Source organism: Hippocampus guttulatus, chromosome 9 (genome assembly GCF_054856545.1).
Source record: "Hippocampus guttulatus isolate MCC_2025c chromosome 9, RoL_Hgut_1.0, whole genome shotgun sequence".
NCBI classification, from domain to species: domain Eukaryota; kingdom Metazoa; phylum Chordata; class Actinopteri; order Syngnathiformes; family Syngnathidae; genus Hippocampus; species Hippocampus guttulatus.
In genome coordinates, this window is record NC_141269.1 from 14,058,850 (window position 1) to 14,079,838 (window position 20,989).

A 20,989-nucleotide genomic window follows, 5' to 3' on the forward strand; every position below is an offset into this window, starting at 1 on the left:
TGCATAGCAAGCATAATGCAGCTCTTCGGCTAGCATCACTGCAGTCAGGCCAATCTCTTTTCACACACACACACATACACATGCACACACACAGTGCATAGGCTGATTTAAAATTGTACAGCATCATGCTGTTTATCACAAAAGACAGCTTTTTTTCAACTGATAACAATTTCGTACTATTGATGAGCTGATATGCTGATATGTTAGATCAGAAATGGGCAACTTAAATGATGAAAGTTGGAAAATAAATAAAACATTTTTTTTCTCAAAAGTTTTTACTTTTTTAGTTAATAAAGGGGCCACTCAGAATGTGAATGTGTGTGAGTTGCCCATCCCTGTGTTAGATGATCGTGGTCATACTTTCTCATACATTTAGATACCTGAAAAATCTACCTTCGTGCAGCAACCCTATTTATATGTAAACTTTGAAGAAGCAACAAATCCACAATGGGAAAGATAGCAAACTTCAGGATAATTTTACAAGTAAAACTTTATTGGAATGATATTTATGTTGCAAAATATGCCACTCACGTTTTTTTTGCCACTGCTGCTGTGACTTCCCTTTACTCAGTGTCTGTCTGCATGGGTGTCTGAGCGTGTGTGTTAAGCTGTATGTGTGGCGAGGGTTAACTGGGTTCACACCAGAGTCTCTCATTTCCCTAAAAATGCGACACCATATACCAGCATTGTGCCTGCTTTGAGGGGAAGTGTCACTGCAGAATCATCGATGGACACACAGTATTGTTGAATCACATGTAACTTCAAACTTTGTTTCGTCCATGGTGTTAGTCAACATTGAATTGGACGTGGATGGGATACAGCAAATGTCAAGTCTTAAGAAGTGGGTTACAACAACATATTAAAAAAAAAAGCAGGAATGATCATGATTGATCTCATGACTGTGAATTTGACATCATATTGATTAGTCAATTGTTACTCCTCCCAAAAGAAAAAGCACTGCTCAGTAAATGAGCAATTTTTGTTTTAGTGTATTGTTAGATAAGCATCAGTCATGGTACATTTCATTTGGATAAAACCCTTTTTGATGTATGAACTCCTTTTCAAGGTGGCTCCAAGTCAGTCTTTCGATGGCTAAAGCTCAACAATCTCTTTGATTTGTGTTTTGTTCTTATGGGTATGGAGTCTGCTCTTAAAAAAAATAGACAAATGAATTTTGAGTTGCATTTTGAAAAATGTTCTGGAGTTTGATAGATAAATAAAAACAGAAACACAGAAAACATTGCAGACTGCATGTAAGGCAGTGAAATGACTAAAAAAGTGGTGTATGAAATTAGAGCAGTTTAGTTTGAGCTTAGGCAGTTCTTAAATGTGGTGAATTAGAATATCCTGCACTAAACCTGCGGCCGCTGCATTTGTGTCACCATGCAAAGTCAATGAAAGGGGCCAAGACTTTGAATTAAGTCATCACAGGGCAATTTCAAAGAGGGCATTGAGCCCACACTCGCTGTACGAAAGTCAATGAACTACACTACCAACAGCCCCTTAATTTCCCTCCCCATTCATTGTTAAATTTACAACAACATGAAACTTGATGGAACTGCACCTGAAGTGTGTTTGCACTACTTACAGTGCGCGACTTTTTGTATGAAATTCTCTTCAAATATCGAGAACTAATGACTGGCGGTGCATTCAAATGTTGCTGTAAAATAATACTGAAAGACTTTGATGTTTGTTTTGTTTGAGCATTGTTGAAGTTTGTGGTCAAAACACATGCCATCCTTGCTGAAGGAGTTACTGACCACATGTATCATGTAAGTTAAAGAGTATACAGCGCACGAAGAACCATGTTTGCCTCTCCAATGACGAGCTGCAGATGCTCTCCCTTTTCCTGGGTTGTTCAATGATATGATTTTTTTTTTTTTAAAGATCATTACCACATATGGAAAAAAGCACATTTGAAAAAAAGAGTTGAGCATTGGAATATTCAAAAACATTTAAAAAAAGGACACCAATGAGACCAGCATCAATGACAGATCAAAGTGCTCTGGTAATCCAGAAGCAGTTTGAGGTAGTCTGCCTCAGATGGTCCCTTTCAGGGCAAGAACATGCAGAGCAGGTGAGATCCGAGCAACAGACAACACAGGCTTTTATCCAGTCACAAAACCAAATGGAAGGGCAAAAATGTGGAAGACACGAATCAAATATTGAAAAATTCCCTTTTGTTCCTTTGAATTCGGACTAGAAATTTCCATTTCCACGTCACCTACGTTGATCCAATGTCCCCACCGAGTGACCTATTCAAACCTGAGATACCATTTTGTAACATCATGGGTTCCCTCACAAAACTGAATTGTCCAATCGCTTCTCCACGTCTTTGTATTATTGCGACATGAGATCACCGAGACACATGTCAACATTTAAAAGTGGGTGCTGCGGAGATGGATAAAGTTGCCGAGTCGCAATGAGACTAAATATTGACGCACACAGAGTCATCAAGAGTGACTTGTGCCTGCAATGCATCATATGGTTAAAGATATGACATTGGTAAATTGTAAAGTTGTAAAACCAAAGCCTTTCAAGCCAAATGTGTATCTGTGTGTGTCTGATTTGAGCGCTTCCTTTGAAATGTCTGTTTTTCACCAAATCAAGCAATTACCGATGTGAATTTAAAAATTCAGCGCAGACTTCAGCTGATCTGGCTCCAGTGGTCCTCGCGGACAACCAACACAGTTGGTTGATTCTAACAAATGGACTTGCCTCTCTCGGGCTGCGCACGGGAAAGATGAAATCATACCGGCGGGGAGGAAACTGTAGAGGCGACCCCTCAACAAGTGGGGTTCCCCAACCCATGAATCTGAAGCTCACCTGCATTATAGACGAATCCAAACATGAGACAGAATCATAAAGAAAGTAGAAGAGAAAAAAAGGCAACACTGCTGGTTATCGTTCTCCTCGCTCGATTCCCTTTCCCTCTTGTTGCGGCTGGTGCTTGTGATTGTGACAGGAGACGGTAACGCTCCTCCTTACATCTCCCACTCGACCAGCCTAGCTCAGACTCCCCCAGCTCCCTGATCGACTCCCTCACTCATTCACTCACACACTCACTCTAGAACTCAGCAAACTCCTTGGCACATTTCTCATTGAAGGAAATGCGGATCTCTTCCTCCTCGTAGTCGTCAAAGTTGCTGGTGTCGCCTGGCCCCTTAAACTTGGGGACGAATGGAGCTTCCACCTGTTGATGGACAAAAAGAACAATTTGCCTTCATCTGCACATAAAACGAAAAACCGCACAAACACAGAAAACTAAAGATACTTTTTTCTGGTAAATGGCAATCCAGTCTGTCGTCGAAAACCACTTGTGTCCCTTAATGTCATTGACGCCGTTCTTGAGGTTTCCATAGCGTTTAGTGAGATCCACCTGAGAATCAGACCAAAGCATTTCCTCCATTACGATTCAGCGAGGACACTTGGCAAAGAAACCCAAATGGAAAATGCTCATTTAAATAGCTGCACTGTTTTACCTGTAGCAGGTTCCTCAGGAGATCCTTCAGGTCGGAGCTGAAGTGAGACGGGAAACGCACCTAAGGCAGAAAACAAAGCTGCTTGCTAGTCTTGATCCGTCACTGTTTTTAGAGTTGACCAATATTCATTTTCACCTTCGAAAATGGTCTGCCTCACTTGCAAAATGTTAACTACAATGGGACATAAGGAAGGGATCAAAAGCGACAGTATATTCAAGGAAACGTCACTGAAATTGTTTTTGTTGTCACAAATTAAAGTGGTGGGGTTGCCCCCCCCAAAAAAACCCATTAATTTAATATTTGTCAAAACAGTCATGATTTGACAGCAGTACATGATAAATACGATCTATACAAAGCCCACTGCACCCAAGGAACTTGCATTTTATGGCGTTTTGCGGCAGAAGAGGGACCACCCCGCTTAACCTGGTTAATATGAAAATGTTTACTTTGAAGTGAGTATCGTGTAAACACATCGACTCAAGCAAACTTGATGGAGTAATTGATAGAATAACATATAATTTTAATAAATAATAAATAAATATTTGTTAATGACAGTCGTAAAATACATGCATGACATGCCTTAATGCAGAAAGTCATCAACCGCCCAAATTGAGTGAGTAACTAAACATGCACATTTCGATAGCAACGGGCGGCAACTGGTTAGCATGTCTGCCTCAAAGTGCAGAAGTGGCAAGTTCGATTCTGGTTCCGGCCTTCCCGTGTGTAGTTTGCCTCTTCTTCCTGTGCCTGCGTGGGTTTTCTCCGGGTACTCTGGTTTCCTCCCACATTCCAAAAACTTGCATGGCAAGTTAATGGAGCACTCTAAACTGACCCTGGGTGTGATTGGGTGTGCGAATGGTTGTTCTATGTCTGTCCTGCAGTTGACTGGCAACCAGTTCAGGGTGTATCTCGCCTACTACCCAAAGACAGCTGGGATCAGCTCCAGTACGCCCCGTGACCCTTGTGAGGATAAGCAGATCAGAAAATGGATGGATGGATTTCGATATCAATATGCTAATGAAGCACTCTAAGCATCAAAATAGAATGTATAAACATGTGTAATTACAGACATATGTCTCAATGGGCATATGAGAGGATTGCAAAGGATACAATTCACACACACACGCACACACACACACACACACGCACACACACACACACACACACACACACACACACACACACACACACACACACACACACACACACACACACACATAAAACATAATGCCAGCTATACATGTAAGTATCAGTGGCTGGTATCGGCTGCCTTCACGCGATCATGATACACTGAAATAAGGCCGGTATCGATACTAATAGCTGTGTCAGTACTCGTCCATGCCTGGCTTCAAGACAATATGAGCAATTTGACCCAGGACGCAACATTTACCTCGATAGATAACGCACGGATACATCACCATTGCCAAACACTCCTTACGTCTGCTTACCTTTTGGTTTTGACATGTTAGTGGTCAACAGCCACCTCACTGATCATGTCATTGGCTGCGAAAGTCTTTGTGGGATGGTTTATGTTTATGTTTATGTTATGTATGCACCCCAATGTTTTGTAACAGTGGGACAAAAATGCAGAAGAGCATGCTCACATTGTTTGAAATCTGAGAACAAATGTACCTGCCTGTTGAATTTCACACGAGGGGTTGTCAGAGACTTTACACACAGATATTTGAATGATCAAAAGCAACATTTTCATTTTGTGTCCCTTCAAATTGTAATTATAAGCAATTACAATTCGATCCCCCAGCACTCAGCTGCTTCTGCATTTAAATTTGCTGACAGCTAAACGAATCCAATCATTTAAAAATCTGACTCGAAATTGAAGGTCAAACTAAATATTTCGGTATATTTACTCAAAAAGAATTATCAGCATACTGTAAATTGCAGGCAGGTGTGGAATTACATTTGTTGGTTATGATGAGATGATTAAACCAACAACTGCATTAAAATGTGCCCAGCAGCATGTAATTACTCTTTTCATGCACCACTGCAGCTGAAAATATACCGTAGCACCCTTCTCCAAGTATTTGCTTCTTTTTTGCCTTTTGTCCAGTAAAACCAAATAAGACACAGCTTTAAAGGTGTCATTGTCAATACATCCTGTAAATGTCTGTGCAAAGACATGTTTAGGTTCCTTGTGCTTAATCTGTCAGTTGTCTGTGGTGTATTTGAACGAATAACTGCTGTAAAACCGTTTCTTTTTTTTTCTCAAGAGATAAAACTGCAATTTTTAGTACACAGTTGTCAACGGACAGTGATGAATACATAACTGTCAGTCAGTGAGTGAATTGTACCTTCCCAGATACAATCTTCTCATAGATCTGAATGGGCTGGTCAGCAAAGAAAGGCGGGTACCCGGCTGCCATCTCGTAGACCAGTACGCCCAGCGCCCACCAGTCCACTGCCTTGTTATATCCCTAATTAGGAGGAGAGCATGGTCATGAGGCATCTCATAAACACGTTGAGTGCAGTCACGAAGCAGCTTGCATCAGTAAAAGGAACTGCACAATTTAAAAAAATTTTTTTTTATAGCTTTATATGCCACCATTTGAGTGACACAAGTACACCGTTTTGTGTCTTAATCTATTTAAACAGTTTATGACATTGATTGAGAATAAAAGGTTGAATGTAACCTAAAGTACCAGCATTAGTTGATATAAAAAAATGTAAAAAGAGGAAAACAGTGGTTCACCTTGCTAAGAATGATTTCAGGGGCCAGATATTCTGGAGTTCCACACAGTGTCCAGGTCCTGCCCTTTACACGTTTGGCAAAGCCAAAATCTGTCACCTATGAGGGGGAAAAGACCAATGACTGAATTCTGAGTAAGCGTATCTATCCATCTATTAATTTTCACTGATGAGCTTCAAGCCGCCAATAGATTTACCCATAGTCTCGTCCCACCTGACCAATGAAATTACAGAACACGTCACAATGGACCAATAAAACTGTCCGAGTCTACCCTCATACTGAATATTCCTCAGCCATTTGCGGGTGGAGTGCACATGTGTGAGGGAAGAGGGTGCCCGGGAGAGAAATGCAGATGTTTTTGTGCATAGCGGTGCACAACTGTGTACTGTAGGAAAAGAACAGAACAATCTTGACTTGTGTTCAATAAGTAGAGGGAATGAGTGCCATAAATACAGCCATCTCGGCAGTGCTACGCCCACCTCTCTGTTATATGGTTACCGACTCCCACCATCGCTGGCAACGGACCACAGGTGCTATCGGCGGAGGACAGCAATTCCAGCTCCCTGCGTCTCCCCAAGAGGTAACAAAGAGGCGACACTGCTGCATGACTGTATAAGATGGCCTGGGAATTTGCTTCGTGTAACAACAAGAGAGACTGAGAAAGGTTCTGGGACACCGTCGTGTAGCTAGCTGCATTCGGCATGGATGTGCCCTCTAGTGGTGCCAGTTTTACATTGTCTAACAGGGACCCAGAAAGTCTTGAAGGCAGGATTGGGCAGGCTTGAGGAGTGACTGAATACATGTAGCAGTGTTACATATTCAAAAAATGTACAGTAATCCCTCGTTTATCGCGGTTAATGGGGACGAAAACCACCCGCGATAAACGAAAGTCCGCGAAGTAGCGACTAATAAACATTTAAAAAAAAGTCTGCAAACGGTCCGCGAGAAGCTGCAAAACAACAGCGAGTCACATAGAGCAACATATACTGTACTGTACTCCATGTATATGAAAAAAAATATATATATATTTTAATGAATATGTTTGAAAAAATCCGCGATGCACTGAAGCCGCAATAAAAGAACCGCGAAATAGCGAGGGATCACTGTAACTGTAACACCACAGGAAGTAAATAAAACAGAGCTAACTGAATGACTTTTTAAAAAGCTTCAAACAACTGAATCTCCAAAGTTACTCTTGTATTCCTTCATTAAATGTACCTGTATGTATCCCTGTTGATCTATGAGAAGGTTTTCCGGTTTCAAATCTCTGTAGATCAGATCCAAAGCATGCAGGTACTCAAAGGTCAGAACAATTTGAGCAGCGTAGAACCGAGCATGAGGCTCACTGCAAACATAGGCAAACATGCGCATGAGTACAAATGTGTAGAACCACCATTGTCATGATGCCCCCCAAAAAATGATTCATGTCAACTACATACTAACCTAAATCTGCCAATTCTCCGTAGATGGGAGAACATCTCTCCACCTGGCACATACTCCATGACCATATAAAGGTTAGTGTTATCCTGTTGAGAAAGGAGAGTGAAAAATGTACTTTTTTTATGTCATGATGAAAAAGGGCCTAAAACTGCGGATAACCAACAACACAGTTGTTTTCATATATTTTCATACATAGAACAGACTGCATTAATGTTCTTTCTCTGTAGCCTGCTGCCGCCAACTTTCTTCTTATGATATGGTGGTTTGGAAAGTTGTTTTTAACCATACCTACAATGGAGGTCTTTTAAAGCTTTTTTAAAAAATCAACTTTCCAAAAGACTTTTCTTCTACTGTATGTTCTTTTAGTAATTTTAGAAATGTTTATTTTATTTCTGTACTTTATTTTTAGATTTAGTTTTTCATCTGTTTGTTTAGAAATGCTTTTAAATGTTTTACTTCATTATGTAAAGCTCATTGAGTTGCCTTGCCTTGCTTTTGGAAAAGCCCAACATTGTTCAAAAGCCCTGAACCACATGAAAATACACTCCAGCAATAATGTGCAACAGGAAGCCAATTAAGACCTTTAGGGCGAGTTGGGATGACAAGACAATTATATAATATTTTCAATAAATATTTATATTTAAAACAACACAAATATATCGACAGTATATGTTTTGAAAAATCTGTGTAATAAATGAGGGAAGATAAATTGATGAGATTGACTCTTCCGTCATCGGGTCGTTAGGTTCATTGGGCTTGGCAGTATTGAACTATGACATTAACAATGCTATAAATTAAAATTCAGAAAGTATCATTTTAATGCTACCAAAATACTGTCTGTCATCTTTGATTCAGCAGAGCTACTATCATCTACTTCTAAAAATTGCCAGTAGAGGCCGCTCTCCACAAAAAGCAGCTAAAATGAAATGGGATTGCAGTGTCCTGTCTCAAAGAAATATGGCCCGCGGGTCGGTGTTATCTTTGGAATATACAAACCGGTTCGTTCCATATACCAACCACTTAATTCTGTGAAATGTCAAGGAGGTAGAAAAACCAGACACTGGGCAAGCCTGCTGTTAACAGGTTTATCCGAGGCACCAAAGTATTCAGTCGCGGGGCATTTAAGGTTCATCCAAACAGCTTAAATGGATAAAGCCTTAAGTGGAGAACAGCCAGCTGGGGACCAGGTACAGTGTCAAACAAGTCTGCTGTCAAGGTGTTCCCACATGACATCAGCATTCAATCAGACACAATTTTGGAGAAACAATCAAAATCGTCTTACCTTGAACGAGTACTCTAACCGCACAAGAAAAGGAAAGTTGACGGCCTGAAGAATTCTCTTTTCGTTCAGAGTGTGCTCAATCTGCTTGAGCTTCACCACCTAAAATGAGGGGAAAGCGAGAATTGAAATGGCCTCATTGTGATTTTTCAATTAGTTAATGAAGATTATAATAACACATCTATCCCTAACATTTATCCCTGTCCTAATTGCCCCACGGGGATAAATAACGTTTTCTGAATCTGAATCTGAATCTGGAATACCACTGTGTTTCAAACAGAGACATAAAAATATAAATCGTCCGGTTAATTACTAATGTGAAGATGCAGCTTTCCAAATACAAACTTTGAACCTCCAAGGTCGAATGCAATCACCTCTGGAACAATTTATTTGGATTTACCCCAATAAATAAATCAATAAATAAATAAATAAATAAATGGGAAATACTGAAATTAAAAGAAAGAATCCATTCCGGATTTGATGAAGCTGAAATTGCACAGGAACTATTCTTAACTGTCACACTGATGTAAAACTGACTTAACTTGTGTTGTTAAGACATTCATCCATCCATTCCCTGTACCGCTTATCCTCACTATAGATGCATGTACTGTATATTAAACAAAAGTAATAAAACACAAAGTCCTGACTTTAGTGACAGATGACAGAGTTTCACCGTGAAGGTGGTGAACATTACAAGTGCTTTTCATACATAAACACATACAGCATTTAACAGACTAAGCGGTATTGAAAATGAGTGGATGAATATCATAATCAGACTCCGATACATATGATACATCCATTCATGTACTTCCGCGATTTATCTAGGAAGTCAGGGGAAGCAACTTCAGCAGAAAATTTAGATTTCCCTCTCCCCAGCCATCCGGCTCTTTTGAAGGAATTCAGAGACGTTCTCAGGGCAGCCATGTGACACGGCCTCTCCAGAATGTCATGGTTCTACCCCAGGGCCGTCTCCCGGTGCGGTGTGCCCGGAACACGCTCCAGGGAAGCGTCCAGGGGGCATCCTAAACAGCTGCCTGAGCCACCTGATGTAGTTACTCTTGATGCGAAGGAGCAGTTGCTCTAGTCTGAGCCACTCCCAACTGACCAAGCTTCTCACCCTATCTCTGTAAGACAGAACCAAGACATCCTGCAGAGGAAACACATATCAGCCGCACGTATCGGTGATCTTGTTATTTCGGTCTCAACCCTCAGCTTGCGACCATAGGTGAGGGTAGGAACGTAGATCAATCGGTAAATCCAGAGCTTTGACTTTCTGCTCAGCTCCTTTTCACCAGCACAGCAGAAGCCGCGCTGATCTCCTGCTCCATCTTCAACCTCACTTGCGAAGAAGAATGCAAGGTACTTGAACTCTTTCGTTTGGGGCTGGATCTCAATCCCGATTCCACCCTTTTTCTGTCTGAGGCTGTGAGTAGACCCAGCAAGAGTTGAAAATCGCAGTTTGATAAAGCCAACAGAACTACATCGTCTACAAAAAGCAGAGGCATATTAAAGTGGCCTCCAAACTGGACCACTTTAATGCCTCGGCAGCGCTTGCACTTTGTGTTTACAAAAGTCCTGAACAGAAACAGTGACAATGGCAGCCTTTGCGGAGTCCAACCCTAATTCGAAACGAATACGACTGCCAGCGATGCGGACCAAAGTCTCACACCGGTCGTTCAAGTGCCAAACAGCCCATATCAGAGGAGCCAGTCCCCCATACTCCTGGAGAACCCTCCACAGGACTCCGATTGGACACGGTCGAATGCCTTCTACAAGTTCACAAAAGTCATGTCGACTAGTTGCACGACATCCCATGTACCTCTAAGACCCTGCCGAGGGTGTAGAGCTGGTCCACTGTTCCACGGCCAGAATGAAAACCGACGCTCCTTCCGAATTTAAAATTCAACTTCATAATGGACCCTCCTCTCCAGCACCCCTGAATGGACCTTACAAGGGAAGCTGAGGAGTGTGAGCCCCTTTTAGTTGGAACACAGCCTCCGGCTCCTCTTCTTAAAAAGGGGGACCACTATTTCGGTCTGTCAATCCAGAGGCACTGTCCTTGATATCTACTCGATGTTGCAGATGTGAGTCAACCAGGACAGCCCCACAATATCTGTGGGACAAGAATTTCCTCAAAGCCATTCGGAAATTGTTCTTCATTGCCTCAGGAAAATCCTCCCACCTCTCAGGTTTTGCCACACCGGCAAACAGTAATAAGGAATAAGCATACCAACACCTGCTTGGCGTCTTTCAACGGGGGTCAACTCCAGAGTGAAATAGAGTCCAACACTTCTCAAGAGGACTGATACCAGAGCCCAAGCTGTGTGTCAAGGCGAACCCGACTATATCTTGTCAAAATGTCTGGACCTTTTACAATTACACTGCAATGTTTTCTGTGAGCATCCAAACACATCGCCTCTTTCAAAATTGGCATTGTGGCAGAGAGTGCACCCTGAGCTCTGGCCCGGACTGACCTTCTGCTTGTTGAGGATCTTCATAGCGTAATGCTGTCCCGTTTCTCTGTGCCTCACCAGCATAACGCGACCAAATGAGCCCGTGCCCAGAGTTTTCAACCTCTCAAACTGCTCCAGGCAAGCAGTGTTCTGAAATAACAAAAACACAAAGCGTCAGTTCGATTTGTTTTCTGTGACAAAGGCATTTTAAGTGTGAGGGTTTCTCAGGAAACTTTCATTATATTGTCTATCTGATAAGAACTACACTTAAAGCATAACTTTTAGAAAATATGGATTCCTGGCCTACCAAATGTAAACTATGTGTCATACCACAACTACGGCACATGGTATAGCTGTTCTTTTATTTTGTTCAACTTTTTTAATACACGAGAATGCTCTGAGAAAGTGGCCGTGTGTTTTGTCGGCAGGGGTGGGGCAGGAGTGGCTCCTCACTTTGTGACGCAGAAAAGTGAAGACTCTGTCGTTTTGTTGGATTGGGCGGGTGTCAGAGATGTTCACTTGGACAGTTGAACAAACAGACTCAGGAAGAGATTGTCTTTTCTGCCGGCAGGAGGCGCAGTTTTCTACGAAGCCACTCCGTGTGCGCTTACCAACTGACACCTGACCTCTGCAGCCTCTGCCGGCTTTTTATTGATCGTGTATGCAAATTACAAATGATACATCAGAAAAACACTCCCTTCTTCATTTACATGTCATGCCTCTCAGTCCAGCCCACCGATACACCCCTCAGAGGCCAAAACATCTCTCGGTACAAACAATGGATGGATACCTTGTTACTTCAATGGGTAGATTTTGCAAACTGAAGACATCTTATCATGCTGCCCTCCCGAAGTTGAACCTTCCTGTCGACATTATCAGTTAATGAGGACTTGGCTTTATTCAGCTCAAGTTGGCCCTTTTTTCTGTGTGCTCCATTGTGTACAAGTTGTGAGAACATACTGTTCGAGGTCAATCAAGCATACACTGAAATTAATCTTTGAAACATGATAATATTAAGTTTGTGTTTGTGTTAGACAGCAGGAATTAGCAGGAATGCTCCGAGATGGGGGAATGGGGTGTTTTTGGTGTGGAATTAGCATTTTACCATGGCAAAAAGCTGAGAAAAAAAAAGTTGATTGAGGATGATATGGCCCCTTTAATATTTAGGAAAATCAAATGTTATTTGTGTTCTTTAATTGCACATCGAGTAGAGCTGTGCATATTTTCATAACATGCTGAGATGTCCCTTTTAACCGTTTGTCCTAAACAATAAATGAAATATTTCAGCACAAACGCACTCTTCCCACATGTGGTTTCATGTATTGACCCTTATTCCTCACACGGTGGCCAAATTTTGTCTGAGCAGTTCAAGAATAGAATTTTCACTTGAGAAAGGGTTATTTTTTAAGATAGATGTGACAAAAAAGTCCTAAAAGGTCTATCTTAGATTTCTTCTGATTATTTTTAAATTATTCATTTTTAAGAGGAATTATTATTTACATGTTTACAAATTACAAATTGAATAAAACATATCCATATTCATGGCAGTTATTCAAGACTTTTCTCAATACACTCACTCACACTTGTTCTAAATATACAAGTTATTAGAAGTCAATGGATTTCACGAGAACAAGGATCACCATTGTGGTGCCCGCAGGCACCAGGTAGCCCCCAAGGACCACATGAGTAGCCCACAGGTCTGTTCTAAAAATAGCTCATGCTCATGGTAATCGGGTTTTTTTGTGTGTGTTGTAAATCCACAAAAAAATGGAAATTAGCTGTGAGTTGTGGTGACATTTTTTGGGGTGCTATTCTTTTTTTAAATCATACTTTCATCAGTGAAATTTTGGAAATGACAATATTAAAACAAAACAAAAAAACAGTATACTTCTCGTATTGTGTGTATGGCCAAACCAGTTCGTGGAGTTGAGGAGTTGATTTACCGCGGAAATAATTTGACATTTCAGAAGTGTGTATCAAAATGGTAGGCGTTTGTGTGCATCAGTACCCAATAAGTAGGTCTCCATTTCAAAAAGGTTGGTGACCCCGTTTATAATGGTGTCAAGATTTTTTTCTCCTCAAAAATTGTGCTATCACATCAAGAATCTGAATTGAAACACAAGCAACATCCTGATTATTTGTCATTAAGATCTCAAATTCAACTTCCTAGTAGATTGCCACTTTCTTGTCTTATTTCTAGCCTAAAGGCACCCATGAAACAATTACAAATTCACAGCTAGCATGGGAAATAATAATTTGGGACCTCATATAGCTCCTTGACTTCTTTTTTTGGTTCTTGATAGAGAAACGTAACATGTTTCGGCCTACCTCAAAAGTCCCTCCATAAAATCCAGCTGGTTCAAAATGCCTCTGTTCGCATCATTTCAAAAACACCCTCCTGGCAGCACATCACCCCCGTCCTTCAGCAGCTCCACTGGCTCCCTGTCCAATACCGCATCAACTACAAACTGCTCCTATATACATATATGGACATCCACAACCTGGCCCCTCCCAACCTGTCCGACCTTCTCCAGGTGCTTACCTCCACTCGCTCCCTCAGATCCTCGTCCTCCCTCCGCCTGTCAGTGCCCCCTGCCCGCCTCAGCACTATGGGAGCCAGAGCTTTCAATCGCGCTGTTCCTCAGCTCTGGAACAATCTACCTCCGGACCTCCAAAACTGTATACCTCTCTCCACTTTCAAGTCCCGTCTAAAAACACACCTGTTTAGGACTGCCTACAACACATAATTCTTCCATTTCCTCTGTTTTGTAATTTTATGTCCTGTTTTTATAAAATATTTCTCTTACTTATTTTTACATTTTATTTCCTTTATTCTACAGTGTCATTGGGTGGCATGAAAGGCGCTTTTAAATAAAATGTATTATTATTATTATTATGTTTTCCATTATTATTATTATTATGTTTTCCATTATTCTGAACAAAAGCAAAGGTTTAATAATATGACATTGAGCTACTTGATAAGATAGCATTGAACATGTTTGGATAGAATGAAATGGAAGCGAATAAATGAAGAGAACATCTTCCATCAGGACCTCTTGTACTTACTGTCTGGCGGTTTCACTCACCTGTTCAGGGCTCTCCCACTTCTTTAGGAAGTCCTCTTTGGCTTTAGCAAGGAACTCCTTAACTGTTGAAGACAACACCAGCAATGCTTGATTTATTTATTTCAAGAGGAAAAAAATTAAAGCCACTGTCTTTTCTTTATATTAATATTATTCAAAGCATTAAAAAAAATACTCAGATAAGGCAGTTTTAACCCATCAAAACAATTAACTGCTCAGTGATACGGTGAATGCTCTGGACAGCTCCCTACCCTAATATGAAAATCTTATTAATGGACGTTTAACCCACATAACAGTAGTGTTCGATTTCAACAATATTTACAATGAACTGGACATACAATTTATTTCATTCAACTGTAGAGTGGGGCCTTAGCCAAGCAAGCACCTAATAATGGAAAAAAGCCAGTCAGCACCACATAGCTTTAGTTATCATTCTCAAACAAGTTGATCAACAGAATAATTTGGAGATCAAGATCACACATTGATTGTATTTTAGTGCACTTAAGATGTCAATATGCTGAGATCTTGTGTTGATTTTGGGAACAAAGTTGAAAATTTTACGTATTAAATCATGCTTGACTGAACAACTGGCACATGCACTGTATGTGCATAGTCACTGGACACAAGATTAGGTACACCTACAAGATCAAATAAGTGTATTGTGGTAACACATCCGTTTTTACAAAGATGATAATCAGATTGACTTTTCTCGAGCGATACACAGTACATCTAGAACAATGGTGTAAAATTGATTTCTGTCATACTTTTGGTTTTCCTCTGAAGGCCATGATGACTGAAACCCTCTCTCCTGTAGTACATATCACTCATGTTTACTAGTGTTGAGAAGGTACACCCTGGTCACCAGCCAACCACAGGGCACATGGAGACAAACAACCACTGAACAATTTAGAGTCTTCGAGTAACCTAGGAAACATGTTTTTGGAATGTGGGAGGAAGCCGGAGCACCAGGAGAAAACTGGAGGGCAGAGCTAAGTTTCAAAACAATAAAAATGTATAAACACCTCAACGAGTAGCCTCATTGAGGGACAGCTAGTTTAAAATGGTCATTCATAACATTTGTTTAAATGTTACTCCATTTAATTTAAAAAATGATTTGATGACAAAAAAATGCTTTCAAAAACTCAGTAGTATTCAAAGTGATGACAAGAAACACATGAAGAAACACGTGGAGACACATGATTTGATTTTGCGGGCCACATAAAATGATTTGGCGGCCCACATCTGGCCCACGTGCATTGCGTTAGATACTATGGGGATGTTTACTCTTGTGGTTGCCACTTGAAGTGCTGTGCATCATACAGAGCCGTTTCGGCTGATAGTTTCATTGCTTAGTTTGGCTTCACGAGAGGTACAAAACAATAAAAAGGGCTGATGTAATACAGTTGTACACCACTGAAAACACAAACCACGTAATCAGCATGCTACTTACATAATAAACGGCTCGGATTGTAAAACTGGCAGTGTGCACTATATGGATTGCATGAACAGCCAAGTCCGACGTGGCTCTGAATAAATACATCGTAAGGCCTCTGACGCTCACATGAAGAGGATTGCGCCGGCCAGGTGATAGTCAGGTGTGGAAGTGTACTGCTTTGCTCTACTCACCGCTTTCCATCTCGCTGCCCTTCCGAGCCGTGGGAGCGTTGCCCATGATGACAACCTGTCAACGGGCGATCAGTCGCTCTCGGGCTCCGCCAAGCAGGTCGATTAGTTCTAGAGCGTATTTCCTAAATCCGAACAAGGTGTTGATCTTGAACAGGCTGTCCGCTGCTGATGCCGCGAGGGTGCAGGCAGCCGCTCGCTCACCCAGCCGATTCTAAGCGACAATCCCGGGTCGCCGAGGAGCCAGTCTTCTCCTCTGCCTCCTTGCAGCCCCCTCCGAGCAAAGCCCCCCCCCCCCCCCCTGGCTTCCCACCGTCAACACAGGCTCCCCAAAAACATAAATAAATTAATATTTGGAAATGACATTAAAAAAACAGCAATGGGATAACGGGGATGCGGTGTTGTCAGTCGAAAGCTTCAGCGCTAGCAACCTGAGGCTTTTTAAAATCGACTGTCCACCAATATCGACGTGAATTCGCCCAAATCAACATTGGCCCCCAGTAGCCCCGGAGATGAGCTAGATGACGGAACTACAGTCCAGTGAATGTCCCGCCCACTCAAGTGAATCCGACTTGATTGACAGATAAGTCTCGGATCTCATTGGCCAACAATCTACGGCGACGTCAGGCTCCGCGCTGTAATTGGTCTTCAGCATTCTAACGACGGCATCACACCGCCCTACTAAACGAAGGTGGGGTGGTGGGTGGGATGGGGGTAAAGTCACCGATATTTTCCTCTGCCGCTGATCTGGCGTGTCAGCACCGTGACAATGTTTGGGATAGTGATGCTGCCGTTTGACTGCTGATTGTATCGAGGTTTCAAATCACTCCAAATACAGACACGAGCTTCAGACTCCTCCATCACCCCCCCCTCCCCCCACCACCTCTCTTACGCCGCTAAGCGACTCATACACGTTTCACCAAGTGACGTCAACCAATAGCTATTTTTAGAAATGTTGGTCAGAATGGAACGCACGCGCGGCGCGGTCTGGCCAGCTTGGCAGGACGCGGCATGGTAGACGGACGCGGGAGGGAGATACAACTCGAGAGCGCAGCTTTTCTGCAGTAACAACCAAAGATCGAAATGGAAGCATATCATCATCGACTCCTCCCTATAGGCCTACTCGGGTTCTTCTCATTAGGCGAACGTGCACAAAATCTGAAACTCAAATTATATTTAACGAGAAAACAAGAAAAACACCGTACCCCAGTGCAAATATTTGTATTTGGAATTTTTGATCTCATTTTATCGAATCAAAAGAAAAGCTCATTTTACTCAATGATACACAAACGACCTGCAGGTATGAATCACTAAATCAGAGAAACTGATCATTTGGGATTGGTCTCTTTCAAAGTTGTGTCTTCACTTATGTACCACAAGGAAACATATATGAAAATTATGAGAAGATCTGCCAACTTCTTCAGGGGTGGTAAACATTTGCTTTGTGGGCTATATCGTTGACCTCAGAGGGCTGGAATGATTGACTTATCAGGTGTTAACAACCTTTTTACAACTAAGAGCAACTTCTTCGTACTAACAATGCAACGGGTTCACGGTTTGATACAATCTTTTGAGATAAAGCTGCAGCTGTTGTGAAAGTGCTCTACAAATATATATTGTACTGGATAACAAATTTGTTTAAATTACCTTGATATGTTATTACCAATGATTGCTGTTAATGTGTGAAGACACTAATCATGTTAATGATAGCTCATGAAAATGCTCACAGCCCCTCTACCTCACTGGTTTCCGATCCGCTTATCCTCACAAGGGTCGCTGGGGGTGCTGGAGCCTATCCCAGCTGTCTTCGGGCAATAGGTGGGAGACACCCTGAACCGGTTGCCAGCCAATCGCAGAGCACACACAGACGAACAACCATTCATGCTCACAATCACACCTAGGGGCAATTTAGAGTGTTCAATCAGCCTGCCATGCATGTTTTTGGAATGTTCGAGGAAACCGGAGTAACCCAGAGAAAACCCATGCAGGCCTGGGGAGCACATGCAAACCCCACACAGGTAGGCCGGAGCTGGAATTGAACCCGGTAGCTCTGCACTGTGAGGTTGATGCGTTAACCACTGGATCACCGGGCGCCCATATATACCGGTATATATATATATATATACTTTATATACATACATACATAAATACATACCTACTGTACATACATACATACATACATACATACATACATACATACATACATACATATGTATACACACACCCACACCCACACACACAATTACATTTAAAATAAGATTTATATCGTGGAAAATAGTGGTGATCTGAGTATTCAGTGACTTGGCACCAACTGTTAAGTTCTTTCAATTACGAGATTACATGGGTGAAAGTTTCCCTCTTCCCAATTCACCTTCCTTTTTTTTCCTGCTGTTGCCTAGCAACTTTTGGCTGGAGTGAAAATGGAGTGGCGAGTGATGCTGCATTTTATGAATGAAATATAGAACAGCAAGGGGGTCGGGGAGGGGAAAGAGTGAGCTGACTCTCATTGCCTGTGCCACTGTGCTTCCTCACTTGGCCTCACTAGTTAGGAATCTGGAGACCTACTTTGTCATCAACAAACCTATGATGTCCAGGGAGCACAGAACATTGATATTTTGTTCCTGATATTTAAAGTTTAAATGGGAATTATTCAAAGGAGCTCCATTTTTTGTGGGAAATTTTGTAAGACATAAAACAAAGGCATCTTTCCATCCATCCATGAACCGGATGCCAGCCAAGAGCAGGGCACACAGAGACAAACAGCCATCCACGCTCACACTCATACCTAGGGACAATTTAGAGTCTTCAATCAGCCTGCCAAGCATGTTTTTGGAATGTGGGAGGAAACCAGAGTACCCGGAGAAAGCCCATGAAGGTACGGGATAACATGCAAATTCCACACAGAAAGATCGGAGCCAGGGTCGAATCCACAACCTCTGCACTGTGAGGTCAACGCGCTAACCAGTCGACCACTGGGCCACCCATGTTTTTTTTTTTATTGATTTATTTATTTTCAAAGTATTTTTTTCTGTTTCATTTGAGTTTTAAAAAAAGTCTATGCCAAATAATTAAATGTTCAATTTAGAGGAATGAAATAAAATGATTTCCATTTAAAAATCAGTTATGTTCTACTTTGGGGAAATGTATGATTGAGGTAGTACTCATGGTTTAACCAGTTCTCTAATAGTGGGGTGGATCCCTTGAAGGGGTGCGGTGAGATGTCGGGGTGGGGAGCAGGGGCGGTTCTGGATCAATTTCACTGAGGGGGCCGGGCTGGGGCCAGGGGTTTTGATGGGGGGGCACATTCAACCCAGGGCTAAAAAGACAGATTCGAAATCTTATTTGACTTTTTATTTCTTCAGACTTTGAAATTGTAGTCATAACATTACAGTGATGAGAAAAAAACAGTATTAGGAGGGCTAAAATGTCTGCAAGCGTAACAATACGCCGTGTCCATCTGTTGAGAATATTCAAGCCAGGGGATGATATGGTACCAGCCTGCCGGGGACAAAAATTGCAAATAAGATAAGATAAGATAAGAAAACCTTTATTAGTCTCGCAATGGAGAAATTCCCGATTCACAGCAGCAAAGTTATGAAAGGAAGAAGTAGAACAACAAAATATAGGAGCTGCTGGAAAGGCAGCCACTCTCGCGGCGCCATTTTGAAGTCAAAATAACAAAAATAACACAACACAACACATAGGACACAGACAGTCGTGCAATCTTCACCACTTTTCTGCATTCACTTTGTTCTCTGAAGCAGTTCTAGATGAAAGAGGAGAGGATCAAAGTGTCCTTTCACCAGTGGATCAGACGTCATGCTGAAAATGTGCACACGTCTGCTACAAGCTAAGTTAAATACACTGAAGCTAGATGTTTTACATGCATATAATTGTCCAAATTTTAAAAGGCAATGTCTTATATATTGATCCTGTTAAATAAAAATTAAAATAAAAAGGGAGACTAAAAAACTTACACACACACACACACACACGCACGCACGCACACACACACACACACACACACGCACACACACACACGCACACACGCGCGCACACGCACACACACGCAAATAGCACTCGTGTTGTGGTAATTTCCTTCTCTGCGGACTGCTTCTCATTTTCCCGCTCATTTTTAAGTGGCGCAGCGCACTAAAGAGTCCGACTAGAATGTTAAATCACGCACTTTGGTTCCACCTTCGCGTCGGTGACTCGGCACGACTGCGTAATCTGCGCTCGGAGGGGGGGCCACAGGGGGGGGGCCAGAATCGGTGCTACAGGGGCACTGGCCACCGTCCCCCCCCCCCCCCCCCCCCCAGAACCGCCACTGGTGGGGAGGGGCGGCGTGTGACCCAGGCAACTCTTTTTTTTGCCATTCAAGAATGTGTAATTGCAAGTCAACTACAATAGGTGGAAGCATCTAAAAACATGTTAATTTGTGACTTGTAAAGTGATCTGGATAGCTCTCTTTTTTTGTCGCTAATTATTGCCATATATTTAGTATTGTTTAAGAATAACAAAAGAAACAACAACAACAACCAAACAACAATTAATCAATGTCACAGGAAAGGGAGTGGTGTTCCTTTATGTTCCTTTTGGAAACTTACCTGTTTTACAAAGTAAAAGCAGATTTGCAAATGTCTAATTTGAATTAAACACAAATGATAATCAGTCTGCTTTCATGTAGGCAGGGAACGGAAAGTAATTGAGATGCGCTGTCTTCAACACAACAAAATATCCGTCAGAATTTCACACCTCAAAATCCAGTCTAAAATGCTCTCACCAATGGGTCAATGTCCTTTTTGTCCCTTTCATGATACAGTAACAGGGTCAGTTTTAAAACCATCTTCTGATTTTGTGGATCTTTCACAACTCATCAAACTGCTTTTCTAATTCTAATTAATGAATTCAAAGTGAAACAGAGG

General features: G+C 41.9%; 1 protein-coding gene across 1 annotated transcript; it reads right to left on the reverse strand.

Moving 5' to 3' along the window:
• Positions 1 to 472: 472 nt before the first annotated feature.
• On the reverse strand, positions 473 to 16,354 carry prkacab (protein kinase, cAMP-dependent, catalytic, alpha, genome duplicate b). The gene is made up of 11 exons (XM_086120301.1): positions 16,068 to 16,354; positions 14,445 to 14,506; positions 11,380 to 11,508; positions 8,909 to 9,007; positions 7,630 to 7,712; positions 7,405 to 7,531; positions 6,190 to 6,285; positions 5,792 to 5,914; positions 3,483 to 3,542; positions 3,275 to 3,379; positions 473 to 3,193 (listed from the first exon to the last, which is right to left on the reverse strand). Exons 1-11 carry the CDS (start codon positions 16,111 to 16,113, stop codon positions 3,068 to 3,070), a joined length of 1,056 nt encoding a protein of 351 aa, XP_085976427.1. The 5' UTR covers positions 16,114 to 16,354; the 3' UTR covers positions 473 to 3,067.
• Positions 16,355 to 20,989: the final 4,635 nt, after the last annotated feature.